The 22,689-nt window shown below is 39.2% G+C and overlaps 1 protein-coding gene across 1 annotated transcript in view; it reads left to right on the top strand.

The window, feature by feature from the left end:
- Positions 1-2,426: 2,426 nt before the first annotated feature.
- LOC143389313 (protein ITPRID1-like) overlaps positions 2,427-22,689 on the top strand; it is a 69,513-nt gene continuing 49,250 nt past the window's right edge. The window contains 2 exon segments of the mRNA XM_076842458.1: positions 2,427-2,603; positions 3,455-3,846. Of these exon segments, the coding sequence (XP_076698573.1) occupies positions 2,427-2,603; positions 3,455-3,846 (569 nt within the window).

Genomic DNA, 22,689 nt, shown 5'->3' with positions numbered 1-22,689 from the left:
AAAAATTTTTTTAGATGATTGAAATTCTGCATTTCTAGGAAAACACATAAGTGACTACTTTAAGACCTTAGTGATTCTGAACCTCCTGCCCCCCCTACACACACACACACACGCGCGCGCACACACACACACACACACACACACACACACACACACACACTCCAAATGTGGACAATAGCATTTAGAAAAAGCTTCTGGCTAAAGAAACTTGGAGTAGGTCGTAGGGATGTAGGGATGATGGGTTTCTCACTAGTGCAGCACAGGCAGCTGACTCTTAGGCAAAGGGAAACAACTTGCATAAATACAAAGTCAGAATGAGAAGCTGATGAGAAGCTTTGACAAAACTGTGCTGTAAGGTGGTGAGTGGACTCAAATGAAAGCCGATTAACAACAGGAGAGATGGGTGACGTTGAACACAGGAAATGAATGAACCCATTTAACACCAGTAAATTAACAAAGGAGTACAAGAAAACATAATACTCTGCACAAAGGACCATGAGGCTCAACCAAAAAGAAAGAACACATGGATCTTGGTGACTGGTCAAACAAGCTCTTTGCCTGGCAATTAAGTGTGTAGTCAGTCACCTTTTCAGCCAAACCTAGGCTGCTAGGGAACCCCAAATGTGAGCACTGCTGCCCTCTGCTGACTAAAATTAGATTGCGTTAATTGTAAAGAACTTGGATTCAGAAAGACTTGTAAAATTCAGCTAATGTCTCAAAAGAGAGTGGATCATCTTCAGAAACAGGCTGAGCATGGTTTGTTGTGCTGTATAGGTGGGTATGTGGTTGTTATTATATTCCTTGCATGAGATAATATTTGTAAACAATAATCCCATGTTTATCAAGTGTCTACTATGGATCAGGCATTTTTCTCACTCAGATTTATTTATATTATCTTTTAAGGCAAGTTTCGTTGCCTCATTTTACAGGGAAAAAAATAAGGAAGGAAGATTTAGCTCAAAGAGGTTCAATAATTTGCTGAATGGCACTCAGTTAACTGGAGCTACTACCCGGACCTGGATCTAGGTTTTTTCAACACCAAAGCCCATGGTGTTCCATGATTCCACAATAAAGGGCTGTCTAACAATGCCTGATTTCTAGCAAGCACTCAATAAATATTAGTTCCCTTCCATTATCATGGCATTTTGAAATCATTTTCGTATCTCCTGTTGCATTTATGTTCAAACATGCAGTCCATATTAGCCAAAATAAGAAGCATTTTATTGATGTTGATACATAAGTAAAGTCTGTCCCTGATCAAGTATTAAAATATAAGTAAAAGTCTCTGATGCCCTTTTCAGCCATTCAGGAAGCAAAGGCACAAATTGGAAGAAGCCTGATGTCAATGCCAGGGAAGGTTCTCTGTGGGCAAGTATGTGATCCTGGGGGACATCTGCCAACACATACTCCTGGAGCCTGTGGCACATGTCCTGACATACTCAGCCAGGGACAACAGGGCAATGCTGGCAGTGCAATGTCAGGTGGCAAATGGGATGAGAGAGGACTGGTCAATTGAGGAAAGAGGCATTGGCAGAGGCAGAAGAGAGGCTTGGTGCTTGCCACAAGGCTGGAACTTCAAAGGAAAGCTGGTACCTTCACAGCCACGCTCGATCTGTCCGCTCCGGTGGAGGGCATCATTGATGAGGTCCGGCAGCCGCCCGTTCAAGTCCACAGATGCCAGACAGCCCTGGAAGCCATCCCGAGAGGCCACAAGCTTCGGGAGGTTGCTGTACATGCCTTGGGCCAGACCAGCCATGTAGAGGTCGCCTAAACGGGACGGTAGGTAGCAAAAGAGACTGAGTAAAGGATATGGTAGCCGTGTGAGCAGTTCTCCAAGCACTTCAGACTATTGGGTATCTGTGGAACGCAATCTGGACAGGACCAGCTGAAAACCAAGTAATTACCAGGATCTCTAAATCGTCAAGAGAAGAAACCAACATTTCTTAAGTGTCATGCATTTTATATACGAATTTTAATCATCAAATCAATCCTTGGAAGTAGGCACTGTCCCCATGATACAGTCAAGTAAAGATGAACTATATTTTCAACAAAACATTTTTTTGGGTGCTTATAACCAACAATATGCTGAAGGGCTTTACCAACAGTCATCAAAGCTCCTAATGACCTATAAAGAGAGTAAAAATCATCGTCCTCATTTTACAAAAAATAATATTAGTAAGCTGACTACAGCTGAGAAAAATTTAACAATGTCATTTAGGCAGAAAACGACTCAGCTGAAAGACTATGTTTCTTCTTTTTTATTATGGACCGTCTCACATGTTGACATTGACCATCTCCTCAGTACCTGCCACAAGACATTCCTGAGATCATAAGAAAGGAAACATTGTTTGCAGTGGGGTCTATACAGAGACAAGGCTCAGTTGCATTATGGTGTAATTCAACATTGCTTATCTAGGAAATGCACAATGTCTCAAAAAATAGGTGGCACGCCTAACCTGAAGTTTGCAAGAAATGCTGTGGGTGTTACTGTTGTCCCGAGTGATGACGACGTTGTGCCACTGGTTGTCATTCAGGGGGCGATCCCTGTTACCTTTGATCACATTGGGGCCATTTCCGAGATCAAAAACATAGTGTATGTACCTGTGAGGAACAATCACCACCGATGACTAGCAATTCCCTGCTGCACTACTGGCAATGTGCAGGGGGCTTTGAGTCTCCCAAGCTAAACTGGTATAATGTGACAATCATTAAAGCATAGTTTATAAGAAGGGTCAGTTCCTACTCTATTATACTTGGTTCTCGTTCCACTCTCATAGAAGCTACTTTTTTTTTTAACACTGTTGTGTAATACTATCTAGAATAATGTCATGTAATATTATCTAGAATAATGTCATGTAATACTATCTAGTAGTAATACTATCTAGAGCCAAGAAGTAGCACAGGTGGTTCACTATAAAACTCTGGGGCAACACTTCATTCCGTTAGTCAAGGATCTGGTTCTGATTTTGATTTTTTTTTTTTTTTTACTATTTTCCAACATGTTGTAGTAAAATGTCTTAAAGAAAGGGCAGCTTTTAAAAATAATTGATATATGAGCTTATGGTTGGGTTGCAAATATCTGTACTTCATTTCTAGGCATATAGTTCGTGATTACAGGTAGTATTACTCAAGAGATGGATGTAAAACATGCCTGAGTCCTCTTCTGCAAAAATAAGCTTTTTCCCCCATAGTTTTAAAGGACTATATTTCAGAGTAAGTAGCTATGACATTCCCTACCAAAAAATGGAAAATCTTAAATAGCATTATGAATCTCTTTTCCTTCCTGAATCATTTTGTGACTCTTTCTAATCAAAGAGGACGCTATAACATGAAAAGAACAGAGGTAAAAGAATGGAATGAACAGGATTTTTTTTATGTCTGTATTTTATGTGGGGCTTGTGCAAAAATATCCAGCATAAACCATTGGGGGCCCCATATCTTACCTCTTGACTAGCTCAACTGCAATGAAGTCATTGCCATCACCGCTGTTGAAGAGAATGAAGCCATCAGCCGAGGTGGTCTTGAACTGGAAGAAGAGGTGCATGGAGGTGTAGGCCTGGAGGGTGGCAAGGCTCAGGTAGCTGCTCTTGGTCTTAAAGGTGACGGGGTCAGCGATGATGTTCCTCAGTCCAAAACGAGCCTTCAGCTCACAGTAATCAATGTCACCATTTTTGCACAAGTCAATGTAGAGCAAGCCATTAAACATGAGGCTCTGCAGGTGCCCAATGAAACTAGAGGGGACGACGGAGATGTATCATTTCTCTGTCATGATACCAGTTTCAATATTATGGAACTCCAAGCGAGTGTGGTCTCCCACCATCGTACCTATGAAAAACCAGATATGAGGTACAAACAGGAAGAGTTATGTTCTGTCACAGGATCCTTACTATATCTTTTAGTGTAACTTGAAACTTGATGGAATGCAAATGGTTCTATTTCCTTGATTCAGTTCAAGAAAACAAGATAATCATTATAGGATATACCTGATTTGGTGCCAAAGAGCTGAACTCTGACTCAGCCCAAGTCCTATGTTCTGCATCCAGATGCCCAAATATCTTCTCAGAATGGCTTGTCATAAAAAGAAGAATGTGCGATTAAGGGGAACCCGATTACAGGCTAAAACTATGAGTTCTCTGTGTTCAAGAAAATGATTGCGTACCAATGTACAGGATAAGAAGAAAGGTCTTTGCTGCCCCAGCTCTTGTCAAAGATACTACCAAATATTTCTTGCTATAATAATTCACCACCTAGTACTTGTAGAAAAATTTCTGCTCTAGAACATCGGTTGATTTTATCTGCCCAGCAACTTATTATTTTCTAGCAATAATACCTAATTTTCCTTTGGGAAACTACCTTTTGCTCTTGAACTATATGGATGGAATGAATGAAGTTGACCCTACTCAAACTATCCTGATTAGACTATTACTTATGTTTTATTACCCAATCACAAACTTTGTTTTTTTTTTTTAGTCTAAGGACTAAAAATGTGATCCTCAAATGTTGATACACATCAGAATTATCTGAAGGCTTAGGCCCCACGCTCAGAATTTATTAGTTCAAAAGTCCTGGTTGACACTTGTGAATCTACATTTCTAGCAAAGTTAAAGATGATGCTTATGTGGCTGATCTAGGCTGAACCACCTTGCAGAGGGCTAGATTAGGAACAATCCAAACCAGCACAGTGATAATGCGCTCCAGAGCTTTTGCAAGCATATTGATGAAAGGCCTGTTTCAAGCAAGACTTGTTCAAAGCATAGAGTTCGCAGTGGCCTTGCAACAGCCACTGGTATTGGGCCTGCCTGGAGAAAACACAACCCCATAGCAACATGCAGTCACATGTTTTAAAACAGCTGAAATAAGCTCCTGTTGTCAACTTGGCTATAGCTGTTCATACAGGCATTAGGGCTGGGACTAGAGTATGAGAGGGACAGTCACAACCAACTTGCATGGGGTTGAAGGAAAGGATCTACAACTATGTTCATAGCCTTGCTAATCTGTGTTTTTAACAACTGCACTCTGAGAACTAAGAAGTAAGAATGGTGGTTCATGGTAATCCAAAAAGCTAGATCCCTGGCTTCTAAAAGAAATCTAAAGAGACGATTTTCAAGTCAATTGGTAGCTTTGACGGAAATTCTGACATTGCAAACTTGTGAAATTCTGCTCACCAGAAAATCAGTGGTATAAAGCAAAAAATATTGGGAATGAAAATGGAGAGAGACTGAGCCAGGGCCTGGGCAAGGGCTTGGATATGTGGGACAGAAGCCAAGAAGGGGAGAAGGAAATCCCAGGATAAGCCCAGGAACGCAGCCTGAGTCAGAGTCTAGGGTGACTCAGAGCGCAGCTTCAAATCTGAGCCAGGGAGGAGAGGGGAAAAGGCAATGTAGAGCCAAACTTAAAGAGGTACTGGCTCTAATACTTGCTAAGGGAACTCACTCCTCTGTGGATGATGATTAAAAAATAAATAAATAAATAAGTCTGGGGCACCTAGCAAAAGTATGGGGGGAAAAAAGCTTCAAATTTGAAACCTGTACCAGTCTAACCAAATATTTTAAAATAAATCTATCTATGTGTGTCAGCTAAAACATTTCAGTGACTTGGAACCACTTAACTTATATCTTCCTGTTTGTACACTAAACCTCCCTTCCACTTCAGGAGTGAATAAATAAATGCATACCTTATAGTATCTGTTTTCAAATTTGGGAGGGCAGAGAAGTAACTTGGGTGAAAGATAACAAAGAGAAGCCAAGATTCTGACTATTCCCTGTACACCCAACGCTGCACTAAGCGCTGCCTCCCAAACACCATTATTACAATAAAATTGTATATAGGTATCATCATCTTGCTTTAGAGGTGATGGCATTTAGCTTACAGAAGTTAAGCAATGTGATCAAGGATCAAACAGGTGGTAAATGGGAGACCTTCAAATTGAATCCAGGTGTGTAAATTCCAAAGCCCACATCTTTACAAGTATACCATAGTGTATTTACCAAAAAAGAAAAAAAAAGGGACTCATTTCCGAACACCATTATCCAAGAAAAGCGGCAGGTAGAATTTAGCAGGTGAAGTTACCATGCTGGAACTGTTATAATGAGTCCACACTCCTTCCCCATGTCCAAGCACCACAATGCCATTCCATCTGATTCAGGAGTAATACATTCAGCAACTTCCCCCAAAGCAGCCTCATTGCCTTGGCTCCTATTCCCACATTCACTTCCATATTTCAAAGACAGCCAAGAAACTGTCTGCAGATCAATCCTTGGAGTGATGAAGAACATAAACCTATGGAAACTATTGGTCAGGTTGAGGATGTAACTCCCCAGGAGGCCATGGCAAATAGTTGATAACTATATAAATTCAAGAGCTGTACAGCATGGATTTACATTCTAACTCCACAAGGTCTTAACTGGGCTACCTTAGGAGAGTTACCTAACTTTTGTCTGCCTCACTTCCCCATTTGTGAATTAGGTAGTAAGCTGCCCAGGGCTAAACATAATCCATTCATAGAAAGTACTTAGAATGGTACATAGGACTTAAATCATTAGCTGTTACTAAATAATACAGCAGTTTGTTTCCTCTTTCTCTGAAATGTTTTATGCATTTTCCACTTATTTACTTATTTAATTTGCTCTTTTCTGAGAATGCAAGTTTTTTAAAAAAATAAGGACCACCTCCATGTGTCCTCTAGCATTCTGCAGGGGCCTGACTACTTCAAGAATCCCTATACTGAAAGGCAGGAGCTTGTATTTGGCATGTCTTCACAGGGGTCAGAGTTTATATCTTCATTTCTTCATGAGGTTCCTGGCCAACATTAAGGCTTAGCAAATAATAATAATAATAGGAAAAGCAGAGAGGAAGTACCTTGAGTTCCCCCGACTCCAAGACATAGGAAGAGAAATTAAAATGAAGGCCATATTTCCCTACAACTCTCTAGCTCCCCTGGTCTTTCTCCATGATATCAGCACTTTTGAAGAGTGTGTGCTATAAAATGCTTTATTAAAAAAAAAGTTTCTGGAGCCAAATACATTTGGCAAATACTGCATATTTAATTATTGATGATTAGCAATGCACATTAGCTAATTAAAAGTTCCTCATAAGTAAGTCTTGGCAGTACAGAAATTCATGATTTTTGACCTAACATTTCCCAATCCTATTTAATCAGGCTTTTTATTAACACAAGGAACATGTTTTTAATGGAAAAATCTGAAAAAAAAACCCCAACTTTTTACAGCATGAATGACAGAGAGAGAAATCAACTTGAACCAAAGTAGTGAAACAAAGGGGTGAATTTTTATATTAGCATGAAGTTCTGGGTGGAATGGGTAGTTCATTAGGTCCCCATTCTGAGAGGTATAACCCAACAGAGGTATTCTTTTAATTTATTCTTAATAATAGAAATCCAGCCCAATCAATCAATCAATCCTTATTAACTGTCAACTGAACTTAATACTTTCTGAGAACACAATTACACTATAATAAATGAAAAACACCAGGTTGAGGACTATTTCTTTCTTTGCTTTTGATTTCTTATGAGTTGATCTATTCTTTGCATCATTTCTATAAAGTAGTTGAAAATTTGGCACACTGGGGGATCTTAAACAGCATGAATGCAATTACTAAATAAGCCAATAAGACACCACTTAATAACCTGGGGACTGTGTGGTATTTTAATTTCATTGCCTGATTTTATGACTTCCATAAACTAAAATTAAAATTCCCAAACCCCTTATCACTGAAAAAAGCAACCCAAGGTTACAGCTCATAAGCAAAATAACTCTTTTCCTCTCCCAAATCTCTCCATCCTCATGGCTGCTTTGTTCCACCGCCAGTGAATTAGGGGGTAAGGCTGAGAGTGAAGGAGCTTGGTTAATTTCAAATATCCAATGACTGCATGACCTGGACATTCCTTGGTTTAGCCCTGAGTTCTAATTATTACTGGCAACAGAAAGCACAATTTACAATTACCTTTATTCCAAAGGTTCTATCAAAGAATTATGATTGAGAGAGGGAATTACGGCCCCCTCAGTTCTGCTGCTCTTGAAGCTTTCAGGGTGTGCATTTCCCAAGGAAAATGAAAAGTACTCAGGGCTAGAATTGGGGTGAGGGTGCCATCTAGTGGCTGCTATTCAGAATACGCTGTGAATTTTCTCACTGGGATTTAATCAGCCAAGCCCAGTTTAGCAAGGGCTGTTTGTTCAAACTACCGCCAGAGCTTTTGTGTGCTCCTGCCTGCACTAATGGTTTGTGATAATTTCTGGGACAACTAATGCAGGCTGACTGCACATTCTAAACAGTATAACCATTTTTTTTTTTTGCATCACATTTCTTACGTTCATTTCAGAAAGCTAAGTTACCCTCAGGAACGTAGACCAATGCTTTCTGCGTAAAACAATATTTTCTCTACTGATGTCTGCATATAACTACAATGGTTATACACTTGTGGTTCTGTTTGCCTTTGTTTCCCTGTGGGAGAGAGAGTTGGTGTGTGTCTACCACCGGAGTCCTGGCCATTCTTTCCACTTTTCCTCTATTCAAAAAGAAATCATTTTATTCTATTTTTTTTTCCTTTTTGGTACTAGAAATTGAACCCAGGGGCGCTTAACTACTGAGTCATATCCCCACCCCGTTTTTATATTTTATTCAAAGACAGAATCTGGGTGAGTTGTTTAGGACTTTGCTAAATTACTGAAGCTGGATTTGAACTCATCATCCTCCTGCTTCAGCCTCCGGAGCTGCTGGGATTACAGGTATGCACCACCACACCTGGCAGATAAATCATTTTTTTTTTTTTACAATGGGTTGGAGGTAGAATCAAGAAGACATGGATTTGAAGCTTAATTATCCAACTCTAAATTTCATGTTACCTTTCTGACAATATGAACATTTATTTTGAAAGACCATGTTGAATTATAAAAGATTAAAGGAGCTGATGCATGTAAGATAGACAACACAGTGTCTAACGCCTACATGCTAGATGTTCTTTCTTAATCCTCAGACAGGTTTTCTCAACCTACATACACACACCCCTACACTCCTGTTTCACTATAATTCCTGACTCCAGAAATATAGAAACTCAGGCTTATGAATATAAAATTGAATTACAGGACTCAAAATCGCAGAACATTTTTGCTAGAAAGAACCTTAGAAGTAACAGAAGTTCAAGTTTCAAAATGAGGAAATGAAGAAAAAGAGGTTTAGTATATCTATCCCAAAGGCATAAAGCAATTTAATGGCAATGATTGTCTTAAACCCCAGGGCTCCTGACTAACTGGCGGTCTTATCCACAGAAGGCCCTGCAGAGATGACTTAGTCTCTGATTGTACTTGTCAAGGCCCAGGGATGGGGAGTAACTTTCCCAACACCCTGCAGAATTAGCGTCAGGGCCCAGACCAGATGCCAGCAGTGTTCCATGGAATTCCTAGTACTACCTGAGTTCTTCTTTACCAAACACAAGTATTCTATCTACTATGTACTGCTCTGGAATATGAGAGTGTAGACTTACAGGGGGAAAATGTGTAAAACAGCACTTGAACGTGCCTTCTCTCTTCCACACTAGACCTCATCAATCACAACCACCTGTCAAATTTGGGCTGAAGATCTACTTTCATAAAGAACTCCCAATCACCCCATCCCTGTCAGTCATTTTCCCCTCTGATTGACAATTATAATCTTACTCATCCAAATTAGAATCTCATGATATATTCTTATTTCTTATTCTTATTTCATTTTCAAATACCAGAGTCCTATCTAATCTACATGATTGATTGATTATTTGAGGCAACAGGTGAGCTCTGCACGTCCTTCTTATTGTCTACAAGTTGAGCACACTGCTGACATGCAAGGGGCTCTCAGGAACTGCTTCTGTGTTGCGTGGGACGCTAAATGTTCCTTTGCATATGTATGGGTTCATTCATCTCTTCATTGCCCTCTAAATGTAAATTTCACCTGTTTTTTATATCACCATATTCCAAGTTCCTTCTAAAACAGTTCTGGGTACAAAATAGATACTCAGGCAATAATGATTAACTCCTAAATATCATGCACTGAGCTAGATATTTACATGTCCCTAAAATATTCTGAACACCAGATTATCTACCTCCCTCTTCTTTTTCTTTAATTTTTTATAACTTTTTATTTTATTTATTTATTTTTATGTGTTGTTAAGGATCAGACCCAGGGCTTTGCACGTGCGAGGCAAGTGTTCTACCACTGAGCCATAACCCCAGCCCCTCTCCCTCTTCTTAAGTACAACCTGTTCACCAACTGAAGGAAGTGGCACTTGGAAGATGACTGATAAGTGACATTTCAATTATTGGATTCTAGAAGGATCCATAGAACCCTACATCTTTCCTCCAGTTGTATGTTCTGTGCCTATAGAGAGAGACCCCAAAATAAAGAATTATAGTAGTAGGTACATTCTATAATACAGATTGATGAAAGGGGAATTTTTAAAAATATGGAGGAAAATTATTTCTTAGCCTTGCCTGCGCTTGTCCACAGAGAACATGATTTCTGACTTCTACTTAGCCTCTGGTTTAAAAGATGGAATGACAGAGGAATCTATAAGAGCAAAGAGATACCGGTTTTGTTACATTTGCACTTACCCTCGGCCACATCATTGTCCATGGTTAACTTTAGGCTTTTTCCTCTCCGCACCACCCGAACGGTGTGCCACTCGTTGTCATTGAGCTTCTGCCCTGCATACAGGGTCTCAGGTCCTTTGCCTAAGGATGGTGGTAAGGGCCAGAGTCAGAATCAGTTCTCCAAGTAGTGCTCACAGCATCAGGGGTGTCAAAGCCACACTGGTGCACATGACCCATTAGTATTCAAGGAATTGTGTCCCTCCCATAGATCCAACAGGATCCTCCATAAAGGTCCCCGGGAGCAAAAGTCTCCATTCAAACTTAAAGGACAATCACAAAGTAATAAAAGACATAAGTTCCCTCCTTTATACATACAAGGTTTTCCAGTACCAATGGCTCTAAGAGATGATTCATAGGAATCAATAGTCAGCTGTCCTTTATTTCTCAAAATAATAGATTCTAAATGAATTTCTCAAATATACAGGAAATTCATCACAATTGTTTTTAGAATCATTTGGTGATTTAGGCATAATATACCAGTCTGGCTTCTAGGAAATAACCATCAATCGGATGAGAAAAGAACTCCGTAACATATATTGCCTTAACATGACATTTCCATTAACCACAGGGTGCATCAAAAGTCAGTGACCACAGAAATCACCACTGTAAACAGCATCATAGAGATAACGTCAACCCCCCCATTATAAATAATGCTCCTGAAGGGAATGTGAAAGGGCCTAGACTTATCTCATTGCTCATCCTCCTCCAAAAAGATCTAAATACTTACAACATGAAATAACATAAAATTTAAACACGATCCTTTTTAGGTCAAGAGAATGTTTCCAGTAAGGAAAAGAATAAACCAAGTTGTCCCAAGAGATCCATGTTCAAGATGCTCAAGACGAAATTCAAGGGCACACCATGAAGAATCAGGAGCAATAGAAAATTGTAGTAATTGGGTGCAAAAGATGGAGACATGGAGGCATTAAAACAATCCAGTGAACAAGGAGAAAAACTGTCATGTTACATGAGAATGTGTGTCATCATTAAACTGAGATGGAAATTTCACAAAGAACATTGTCTGGAATCCCAGGATTTAGACCAAGTTTCTTCTTTCTAAGTGGATAACTGAGCCCATGCAGAAAGATGCTGATTAAATATTTCTGAATTAATAAATCAACATACAGAAAGCCCTACCTCTGAATGTGATTTAAGTATGGAATATATAAATGGCCAATGTATCTTTACAGATACCACGTGTCTGAGATACTTTGGCTGAGGATACCTGCTTTTTGAATACGTAATGAGTATATGGGAGATTTTTGGTAAACATTGATAAAATTTAATACATTTATCTAAATAATTTTGGAAGCTTTACATATCGTTCACTATCTAGTCCCCACTCATCTATCCCAAAGACTGAAGGTATTATATCCTATTTAGGAAAGAAAAAAGGAATATCTCATGGGTAGAATCTCTAGGTAATTTTCAACTGATCCTTTTGATTTTGAGTAATGAGCATTTGAATTTTTGCTGGTCATTAAGATTATGGTAGTATTTCTTGGGAGAAATTCTCCTAAAAAATTAACAAACATTTAAAATGAAAAAAAAAATATATTTTAATTCCAATATTTACAGCTAGTGATTTATCTTTAAAATTTTTCAGAATATATACACACCTCAAATGAAATCCAAGTTAAGAAGAATTCTAAGCATTCATTGAAGAAATGTAAAGAGGACCCAATATACTCCAAATGATGACATGAAATCATTCAAGGAAACTTTAGGGAAAATAATTCTATTATAAACCATTTTGTAGTCAACCTCAGCTTCTCTTACTTTGTGAGGATGCTTATCTGACTACCACCTAAAATTTAAAACTCATCCTATTTTCCCTACATTTCAACACATTAGGGAGTATCTTTAATTTCCAGTCTTAAGACTGATGGAACAGTCACTTTACAACTGCAAACCAAGAGGGCATTGGAAGAAAATGGACCACATCATGTGGTTGCTTTACAAGGAGAACAGATGTTCTCAGAACAAACAAATCTGCCTTTGTGTTTTTATGCTTTTCTTTTCTTTGTTCTACATGCAAATGCTTGAATAAGAAAGAAGAGAGTAAAGAAGGCTGAAGAGAATATTGGCTACAGAGGCAGAACTGCTACAGATACAGGCTATTTAAAACATCTCTCCAAGATAGCATCTGTTGTTCAGGCAAGTTTTTGAACATCACTTAATTTTTATGATTACAGACAAGATAAAAGGGAGAATAATGAACACAAATACGGTTGGTTTGGGGACACTACTATGTAAGTATCATATTAGCTGGAGTTGTAAAACAAGTTTTGCATCTTTCAAGGGTGTTTTAAATGATGTTAACATAATACAGGAACTCTACAAATACAGTATCCTGGAAATGTCCATAGGGTCTGATTTAAACAAGTGTTTAAAAGTCTTCTAAAACAAATATTTGACTATAAATCTTTAGAATGTGTTGGTCTTTGATTAGAAATGAAAAAAAAAATTACTACTAGTTACATTCAATACCTCCAAACACCAATAATTCTCATTAAGAGTAGGAAAAACAGCTGCACCTATCCTGTTGAAATGGCAAGCAACATTACTCAGTATTTATTTTCAAATGATAGAGCAAATAAATCCGAGCTTTGGTAAGATTCTCAGTATCTACAAGAACAGAACTAATGTTTATCCTTAATCAAGCCAAAAGCTCTACACTTCCTAGCAGAGAAAAAGTCATTTTTTACATTCAGCAGAAAATCCAGGCAAATAGAAGGAATAAAGCTGATCTGTGGCCCAGGAATGAAACTGGGTTGATAAGTGACACAAGAGGTGTTGCCAGTTGATGGCTGGAACACACAACCTGCTACATGTTCAGAGCAGAAGGATGTGGTCCAGGGAAGATGCTCCCTGGCAGATTCCAGCAAAAGCCAGTGAAACACCATCAGCGGAACAATGAACTTAAGGAGTTCCTCCTGGTGATTTCAGGCACAAGAAATTCTTTGATTCTCTTCAGACTGATGGATATAAGCATCTCACACTCTTTAGCTGAACTTCCCAGGAAATGATACTCATTCTAGGTAATAAAGAAGCAAAATCACAGATGATGATTTTGAGATGCAGAAATTTGTGGGAGTGGAGTGTTGAATTCTGTACCATCGTAGAACCAAGAGCCTTGAGTGCATCCTGGGAGCAAGACATCAAACCACTCAATGCAGCCTGGCTGAAACCCACGTATCGACAGCTTGTGGGAGGGAAGTTGTGTCTCTGGGAAGGTGGTCTAAGTCCCCAAGAAATGGGAGAACACGGATAAGCTTGTTTTTTTGACCTAACCACAAGAGCCCTATGAAAGTCCTATTTCTTCAAGAAGCCAGAAATAATAATAAAATCAAAATGAAACATTTTTGAGAAAAGTTCACGTTGAGAGAAAAATCATTGCTGACTACTTGGAGGAAGATAACAGATAAGAGCAGATTTTTCCTTCTTTGGGCTGATAAGAAAGGGAATATAAGGTAAAAATGATATTGGAGCATTTCTAAATGCACACACCTTCACAAGGTAGACTCTGGATTTTAATTATTTCTAACCTATTTAGACTTTTTAAAACCAGATGGGCCATATTGCATAAATTTGCCATTCCCCCCAGGAGCAATATAGACAGTAAAACTATAAGTTACCCCGGATATACATTTGCTTGCCAATATATTTCTAAGACCTGACCCAACCAACTAAATCAGATGGTTTTACTCATATTCAGGGAGTAGAAATTCCTTCCATCTGCCATAGGGCTGTTTCCAAAAGTGGCCAGTGAATATTTGAAAACTTCCTTGCTTGGGTGGGGATAGGACAGGGGAGGGGGACACTTTGCCTTACCTTAACATCTTTCTATTTGTGCAAAAGAGGAAAAAGAACAATAACTTGATTTCCCTTGAAAAAGTGTTCCACATGGGTCCAAATTCCCACAGGGCATACAAAATATTACATATAAATGATATGGTAAATAGATGCTCAAAGTGATTGACTGTGTTAGAGTTAAAGGACAGCAAAGATATTTATAAAGAGAAAACTTACCTTTTTTCCAACTGAACCCTTGAGTAGGCTAGCTGAGCTGTGACTCACATTTTACTCAGCCCATAGCACCATAAATTTTATCAGGCATCATCCCCAGAGACAACAGATCAGGTGAGAAAAGCAGGGGTGGAGAGGAAAAAGATCAGGACTAAAGAGGAGGAAGAAGACAAGGAGGTGGAAAAAAGAATTTTTATTCTCTGCCCACAAAATTTTAGGTTCTGGTTGCTTTTTTTGGATTCATAATCCAGAAGATATTGAGGAAGTGTTGAGTTTGATTTGAATAAACTTATTTTTCACAATCATATTTTTAAAGATGTGTTTTCAATACATGTTATATCATATCATTTTTGAAGCTGGTTTGGCAAAGCACCCCAACTAGATTATCCGTTATCACTGGAGTCCTCCTGTGGCAGGAAGTACGGCTGTTTCCTACACTAGGGGCGGAAGGCACCGTGAGCTTTTGCAAAGTCTTCTCTCTCACACTGGTCTCCCAGCCAGTGTGAGAAAGACCAGTGACCAGGCTGTTAGGCCTGAGCACATGCATCCTCCTGAAGACCCTTTTTCTGCTTGAAACTCACTTAAAACACCATCACTATTTATCAGGGTTGAACAAGCAAACTCACCATCGAGCTCCCATATATAACATGCCACCTCAGACTGCCCAGCACTCCCCCCATGGCTCACCTCCACCAACTCTTTTGGAGTGCAGAGAGCACCCTTACTGACCTAGGGCAGGATGTGACAGAGACTGTCTACTCATATATTTAAAAAATAGTAATTGAGGATCACATATGGGACCAGGCGCAATTTGGGGCACAGCAGATATAAAACAGGAGAGGCGCCTGCCCTTATGAGATTGCAGTCCAGGGTGGGGTGAGGGAATGTGAGGGGTATGACACAAATTAAGGAATGTGACATAAGTATAGATAGTATTGAGTTCTACGAAGAAAATAAAACTGGGTATTTTTGAGAAAAAGTGGTTGGGGTAGGAAGTAGGAATAGGAAATTGGCTACTTTATAGAATGTTCTGGAAAGGGATCTCTGAAGCACCTGGGTCCTTTCTATCCAACATCAGCCACAGTTCATGCCAGCTTCTGACAGCTTCCTATAGCTGAGACACGTGAGCCTCAGGTTCACTGCTCCCCTAATTTTCATAGTACAGTGTTAATTTGGGCCTTAGGCCCCCGCTCTCGAGTGAGGATACTGATGACGCTGGATTGCTACAATCTTTCTCCTCACCACACACACCTGGCTTCCTTTCTCTCTCCTTCCCTCCCTTTCTACCTTGCATAGTCAGTCCCCAGGCACTCTATACCATGCTTTATAATCTATTTGTCTGAGATAAGAAAAAGGAGCATCTCAATTTCAAAACAGAGTGAATCTGGGGAGATATATTTCCAAATTCATAAATGGCTCCACCAAGGATGAGAAGGAAACTTGCCCCCAATATCCTGCCCAACCTCTACCTTCAGCCACAAATTTACAGCCTGCTCAGCAGTGGTGCACTGAGGACAGTCTCAAGATTTCTTGCAATGATCTCTCTCCATGAAGTCACTTTTTAAGAGATGAGAGCAATTTGCTCAGAGATCAGAAGAAAAATTGTCTTTTGGAGATATTGTTTCTACAACTATTTAGAAGAAAAATTCATCCATATAATAGAGCTTGTCCGACTTTTGCTATGGTAAGATCATACATCTGTCGTACAATACAAATTAGACCTCATTGATGATTTAAGATACTCTAGTGCTTTAGGTATTTCTATGTAATCTTACTAGCATTAAAGACAGATTTCAAGGATGAAGGAGATTAAACCAAAGAGATTTTAACCAGGACATGTCCTAGAATCTTCCACACCACAAACTCCTAATAACTTTCCAACTTAAGTCTGTTTCCTTGTGAAGTGATTCTTTGTTCAACATCATAGTATATATAATTATTATTATATATGTAATTATGAATGAAAAGGCCTAGTAAATACTTAATTTTTTCATTTGTATGGTAGGTTTGGTCTTGTTTGCGTGAACTTCAACACCCTTCAAAGAGAATATGTTACCTTTGTGATCTCCAAACACTAAGCATAGTACTTTACACCAAGAAAGTGCTCTGTATATAGAAACAAACATACATACACACACACACACACACACACACACACACACACAGAAAGCACACACACGTACACTGTGTTTTAGCAATAGGCTAGATTGGATAAATCCAGGAATGTATTCAATAGAGTAACACATACTGTAAATGAATTAATAAGTGAATACAAAACAATATATGAATAAATTAATAAAAGCAAATTCGTTGAGTGTGGAAGAAGAAACAGAAGGGGAGCAGAGGAGAGTTAACACAGTGCATTTTGGCAGTAGAAAGAATTAGACAAATTCGGAATTGAAATATACCAGACACCCTAAATGAAATTAAGTCACTACATTTTCTTTTAAATATATATTTTGTCCCCAACCAGAAAAAAAATGCAGCCTTCTTGGAAAATAACTGAGGAGAAAAGGGAGCAAGCACAGCTGCTTTGCACACAGGATCTTATTTAATTTTATGAAGCTGGTATAATACACCCCAGTACTACAAACCAAGGGGCAGAGCAGGCTCTGCAACTGCCAGGTCACATAATTATGTGGGGTCACACTAGTCAGTCTGCAAACAGTCCTCAATGTGCTGTGTTGCTTCTCAACCTTTATGACCCTGGGTTGTCCAATCTAGGGATTTAAGAAGAGTAAGGTGTTTAAAAAAAAATAAAAGAAGAAAGAAACAGAGAAAATGGGGGAATATTGCTAAGCATTAAATAGAAAATCTAATTTGGGGGTGCCAATGAAGAGTAGGACATGGTTTCGTTTTATTCTTAATGTATTTGCAAAACTAGGATACAGACCTAACATATGGGACCTATTTATAGAGATAAAAGAAGTTAAATGTGTATGTTTGAAATAAACATGAACATTTCAAAATATTGCTGTATTTGTCAGCACTTTTGGTTTCTCGTATCACATCCCCATGGCCAACCTCAGATTTCAGACACAGCAGCAGGTGACAATACTGTGAGCTCAGGCACAATCTGATGGTCCCTCATCTCAAGCAGGGCCAGTCCACAGTCCTTCTCTGGGCTAGGGCACCTGTCCTGCCTGCATGAAAGCTCAACCCAGAAGTGAGGGCAGGGGCCACAGGGGAGACGGGCAAAGAATGGGGGGATGAAGCTCATGGATATGTACCCCAGCTTCTGTGTTTTAGGCATCCAATGTTCAGCAGCACTCACTAGAACACCTCCAACTCCCCACCTCTTCAGTGCTCACCGCAGAAACCTTGGGGACGGGTCTGCACATCAGTGCTTCTTCCTGCAATGCTCACTCTCCCTCCTCCTCTACTCCTGCTTTTGGAATCCACTCCCAAATACACCCTGATGCAAGGTTGTGTCTCTGATTCTGCTCTCAAGGGAAACGAGAAGAAGATCATTTTCACAGCACTGGTTTCCATGCAGAAACTTCAAATGTTATAATAACTCCAGGTAGTATTAGTTGCTAGAATGAGATTTCTTGTGTGTGTGTGTGTGTGTGTGTGTGTGTGTGTTGTTGGGGATGGAACCCGGCACCTAGCACAACATAGGCAAGTGCTCTACTACTGAGCTACACCTTCAGCCTTAGGATGAGATTCAGAGAGATTAAGTGATTGTGCAAGTTCACAAAGCCATTAAATTGTTCTGGAAGTAAAATCCAGGATGTAGGTTTTCTGACTCCAGGATGATGCTCTTCCCATTCATCTATATATTAGCTGTCTGAAGTTGATGAAGTCCATGTGGACAGTAGAAAGTAATTTGCTATTAGCATTCAGTGCACAGTGTGGGTTGAGGTGCTGTGGTTGTACAGTACAATTGACCAGCTCCTGAAGCTGTGAGGAAGTGGCCTCAGTCTCTGAGGGCCATCATATGGCTCTCCACTGTGAACTGTGCAGGATTTCTGAGAACATGTGATGACCATTGTTCGTAAATGCTTACATCTATTCAAGACAGAACCTAAGAGATACGGTCTCTTTACCCACAATCCCTTCAGGTTCTGTATAGATCTAAACAATTACCACTTTCTGAAAAGGGAACTCTATTCTAAATATAAAAATATAATCAGTGCATTTGGAAAGTATTCCAAGACAAATAGTTCTGTGAAGATGATGTTTCCAGATCAATCCTCTGGTTACAGCATCTCCTTCCCACAACAGAAAATATTAAACCTAAGGCAAGAATGGGGAAAGATAGATATTTGCATCCTGCCTCTTTGGAAAGATAACTACGTGGCCTATGGTCTCGTAAACTTAATGACACTAACTGATCACCCACTGTGGACAGAGGCAGTTGCCACATGAAATGGTGTTCTCACCTGGATAGACTCTTATCTTCTTAATTGTTGGTTTATGCAACTGGGCTATCCAGGAGACTGGATGAGCAGAAATATTACTCTTTTCTGGTCCTAGTTCACTATAGGATGATTTTTTTTTCTCCTCCCTAAAATAATATGTATGAAGGTTTAAAAAGAAGCGAAATTATAGCTTTTCATCTCACTAGAAATATCATCTCTTTATAGTACCCACTAAAATAAAACTTGCAAGACAGCACATTGAAAAAAATCAAAACCAGAACATTAACGAAACTATAGCAAGAGTGTTTTAATTCAAATGTATTTGTCCCCTTTAAATACTTCCATGCAACTGACTCAAAGGCAGCAAGTGTGCCCACAGGCAGACAAGACATGCAAACCAGCTACCTTAGAAAACATGGCTAATATCCATATGCTGGCTTTGTCTCTTTGTGCAATGGTGTGAGCACAGCATAGAGGTAAACTTCAGACTGTTGATTGCTTTATTCATGCACCCTGAATTCCTCAATAAACCAGGGTCATCAAGCAGAAGGAAACTGTTCTTATTAAAGAAGGTAAAATACCACTTTGCTTCCAGGTTATACTAAAGAAGATGAGTTTAATAGTTCAGAAGCGGGCTGTCGAAGAGCATGTACTGAGCATGTGTGAAGCCCTGGAATTTAATCCACAGCATCACACACATACACACACACACAAACACACACACACACACACACACACACACGCACGAGCTACTTTGTGGGCATTACGTAAAGTTCTAGGGTTGTGACAGTTAAAAAGACACACACTATTGCTCTAAAAGAATTAACAGTCCACTGGGAGATTACACAAACACCTACTGAGCAGGAGCAACAGGGACAGAGGTGCCCTGCTGGTGGAGCACACGTGGTCCACCTGTAAGTCTGAGCCATCAACTTTCTCTTTCTCTTTACATTTTCACGTAGGATTACATAGCAACTGTAAGGCATAGGCCAAGATGTACATTTCTGTATCCCTCTCAATTCTTAACAGTTAACATATGCACACTAGATTCTCAAAGTTCAAAAGTGAATAAATAACTGCAGTTTCTCAAACTTGCATTAGATCCTTCTAAACATAGATAATATGTACAACTTACTGAGCACTGGTCACTTGACACCTTTCTGGGTGATTTACATATTACCTTATTTATTACTCACATGAACCCCAAAAGAATGTCATAATTCGTTTCATTATTTACTATCCAATCAGTCTCTTTCTATTAGGTCCATCCATTCTGGGGGATTATATTTCCTGGGTCATGAAGTCAGGCATTTTGTGTGACTTGCTTCATAGTCAAGGACATGTGAGTAGAAAAAGCTTAGGTAACTTAGAAGAAACTTTAAGAGCCATCACATGGCTCTTGACTCTTTTTCGCGAATCTACAATGCCAGAGATTGGAGCTGCTCCTCAAGTAAGGGTCCAGAAAGGAAGAGGACATGCAATAGTACTGCAGCAGAATTAGATTAATATTAATGTGGGTGGAAACACATCTCTGGTTTTCAAGTCACTAAAGTTCAGAGAGGTATTTGTCACTGCAGCATAACCAAACTGACTGATACATAGGTCATATTAATGTCAATAACATCCATTTGAGGAAACTAAGACAGAAAGAAGTGTAATTAATTGTCGGAGGTCACATAAGTAATAAATATGGAATACAGACAACCTGGGTCTGTTTTTCCCTTAATTACTGTTATAAAGCTTCTATCAGCAGAGAAATGCACCATAGATAGTTATAAGACACAAAGATTAAACCTCACATTGAAATATTCTGTACATGACCCAAAAGATAAAGAACATAAACTATTAAATCAATGTATACATTACATAGGGTTATAATTTCTAGGTGGACAGGAAATGAAGAAAGGCAGAAAAGAAAAAGGTGGCTAAAAATTGGGAGAAGAGAAAAACCTAAAGAGAAAATGACAGGAAAGAAAGATTAAGAGAAATCTAATGATGTGTCAAATTGCTGAGAGTTCAATTTCTCTTCTGGAAAAATAAAATTCCTAAGATTTTTACCTTTAAAATGCTTCCAGAACATAGAACACAAAACATTAAAAAAATGTTTAGAAGTATGTACTTTGGAAATAATCAGGTTACTTTTCTACCATAATAAAATAAAGCCCTCTGTGATCTACATAGAATGACAGGTGACACAAATCACTCATGGGAGGATGTCACCTATATGCTTGGTACAGTCTTGTCATTTTAGCTTTCAGATTTTTTAGAGCTCTCAAAGAGTAATGTGGGCCAGTGTTTCTTGCATTTGAAATATTAGAAGCAACATATATGGATAATGTTGAGAATTTGAATTCTAGACCTCCAGTCTCAGGAGGTCTGACTTAGAAGATCTGGGATGAACTTTATGAAATGTCATTTTAACAAGATCCCACATATTCCTGATACAGGTTGAATTAATTTCCTGTGGTTGTTGCAACAAAGAGACATGGTTTGGTGCTTTATGACAACAGAAACATATCTCTAACAGTTCTGGTGGTCAGAGTCTGAAAGCAAGGTATCAACAGGGATATAAAGGCTTGAGGTAGGAGTCTCCTTGCCACTTCTTAGCTCTTGGTGACTTCTCACAATGCTTGGTGCTCCTTGGCTTATAGCTTGGACACTCCAATCTTCACCTCCCCTTAACATGGCATCCTCTTGTGTATGCCCTCTTTTCATAAAGACTCCAGGTATTCCAGTAAGGCTCATTCTAATTCATTGTGAATTAGACTGACTACATTTGCAAAGATCCCACTTCCAAATAAAGTAACATTCTGAGGTTCCAGGTGGACAGGAGTGTTTAGGGGATCTATTCAACTGTTCAACATGGTGGTTTTCAGACCATACTTTGGAAAAATAGAGAAAGATGCTTCATTTTAGTGAAGTAAGTTCTAAGGTCCTACATCTTAGAAGGAATTTCTAATGGCCCTATAAGTACACTCTGGTTCTGACTCCCAGTCCAGCAATCTCTACACTGCCAGCTGTCATCTGTGGTCCTACTACAGGTTTATGAACCTTGAGTTTTGAAGCCAGAAGCTACAAGTACTTTGATCTATATCCCAAAAGAAATTAGATCAAAGAGTTTTATCAGGTTACACTCCATTGGCAAATATTCCCAAATTGGATGCTTTTGACACTGTAGTCTTGATCAGTCTCTGTTGTCCTATAGTAGTTCCATTCCCTTCCAATCTATACTGTAACTCATAGGGAAACTTTTGAAATTCTTTCTTATCACCACTTTCCATTCTATCACCCTTGGCTCCCTGATCACCACTCCTAATAGTTTCTCTCATGGTTTAATAAATCGCTTTTTCAGTATTCTATATTCTTAACTATATTGGAGGTACCCTGAAAACTGGGACTAAAACTTCCATCTCTGCATTTATGTACTTAGGGAACACTTGATGAATGCAGGAATGAAATCCCTCCCTTGAATCCACAAACTTAACCAAAGCTTTCCTTCCAATACCCATGTAAGGACTCTCACCTTAAGGCTCAATCTTCTCACATCTTCTTCCTTCTTTGGAATTTTATTTTAACAATCACCTTCCCTTTCTTCTACCCTCAGACATCTCTATAAGCTCTTCCCTTTAGATACTCACCGAACATACCCACTCCCA

This window comes from Callospermophilus lateralis, unplaced genomic scaffold (genome assembly GCF_048772815.1).
Source record: "Callospermophilus lateralis isolate mCalLat2 unplaced genomic scaffold, mCalLat2.hap1 Scaffold_1122, whole genome shotgun sequence".
Classification (NCBI taxonomy): domain Eukaryota; kingdom Metazoa; phylum Chordata; class Mammalia; order Rodentia; family Sciuridae; genus Callospermophilus; species Callospermophilus lateralis.
The sequence above is the reverse complement of the archived record's forward strand: the minus strand, read 5'-3'. Positions and strand labels throughout refer to the sequence as shown.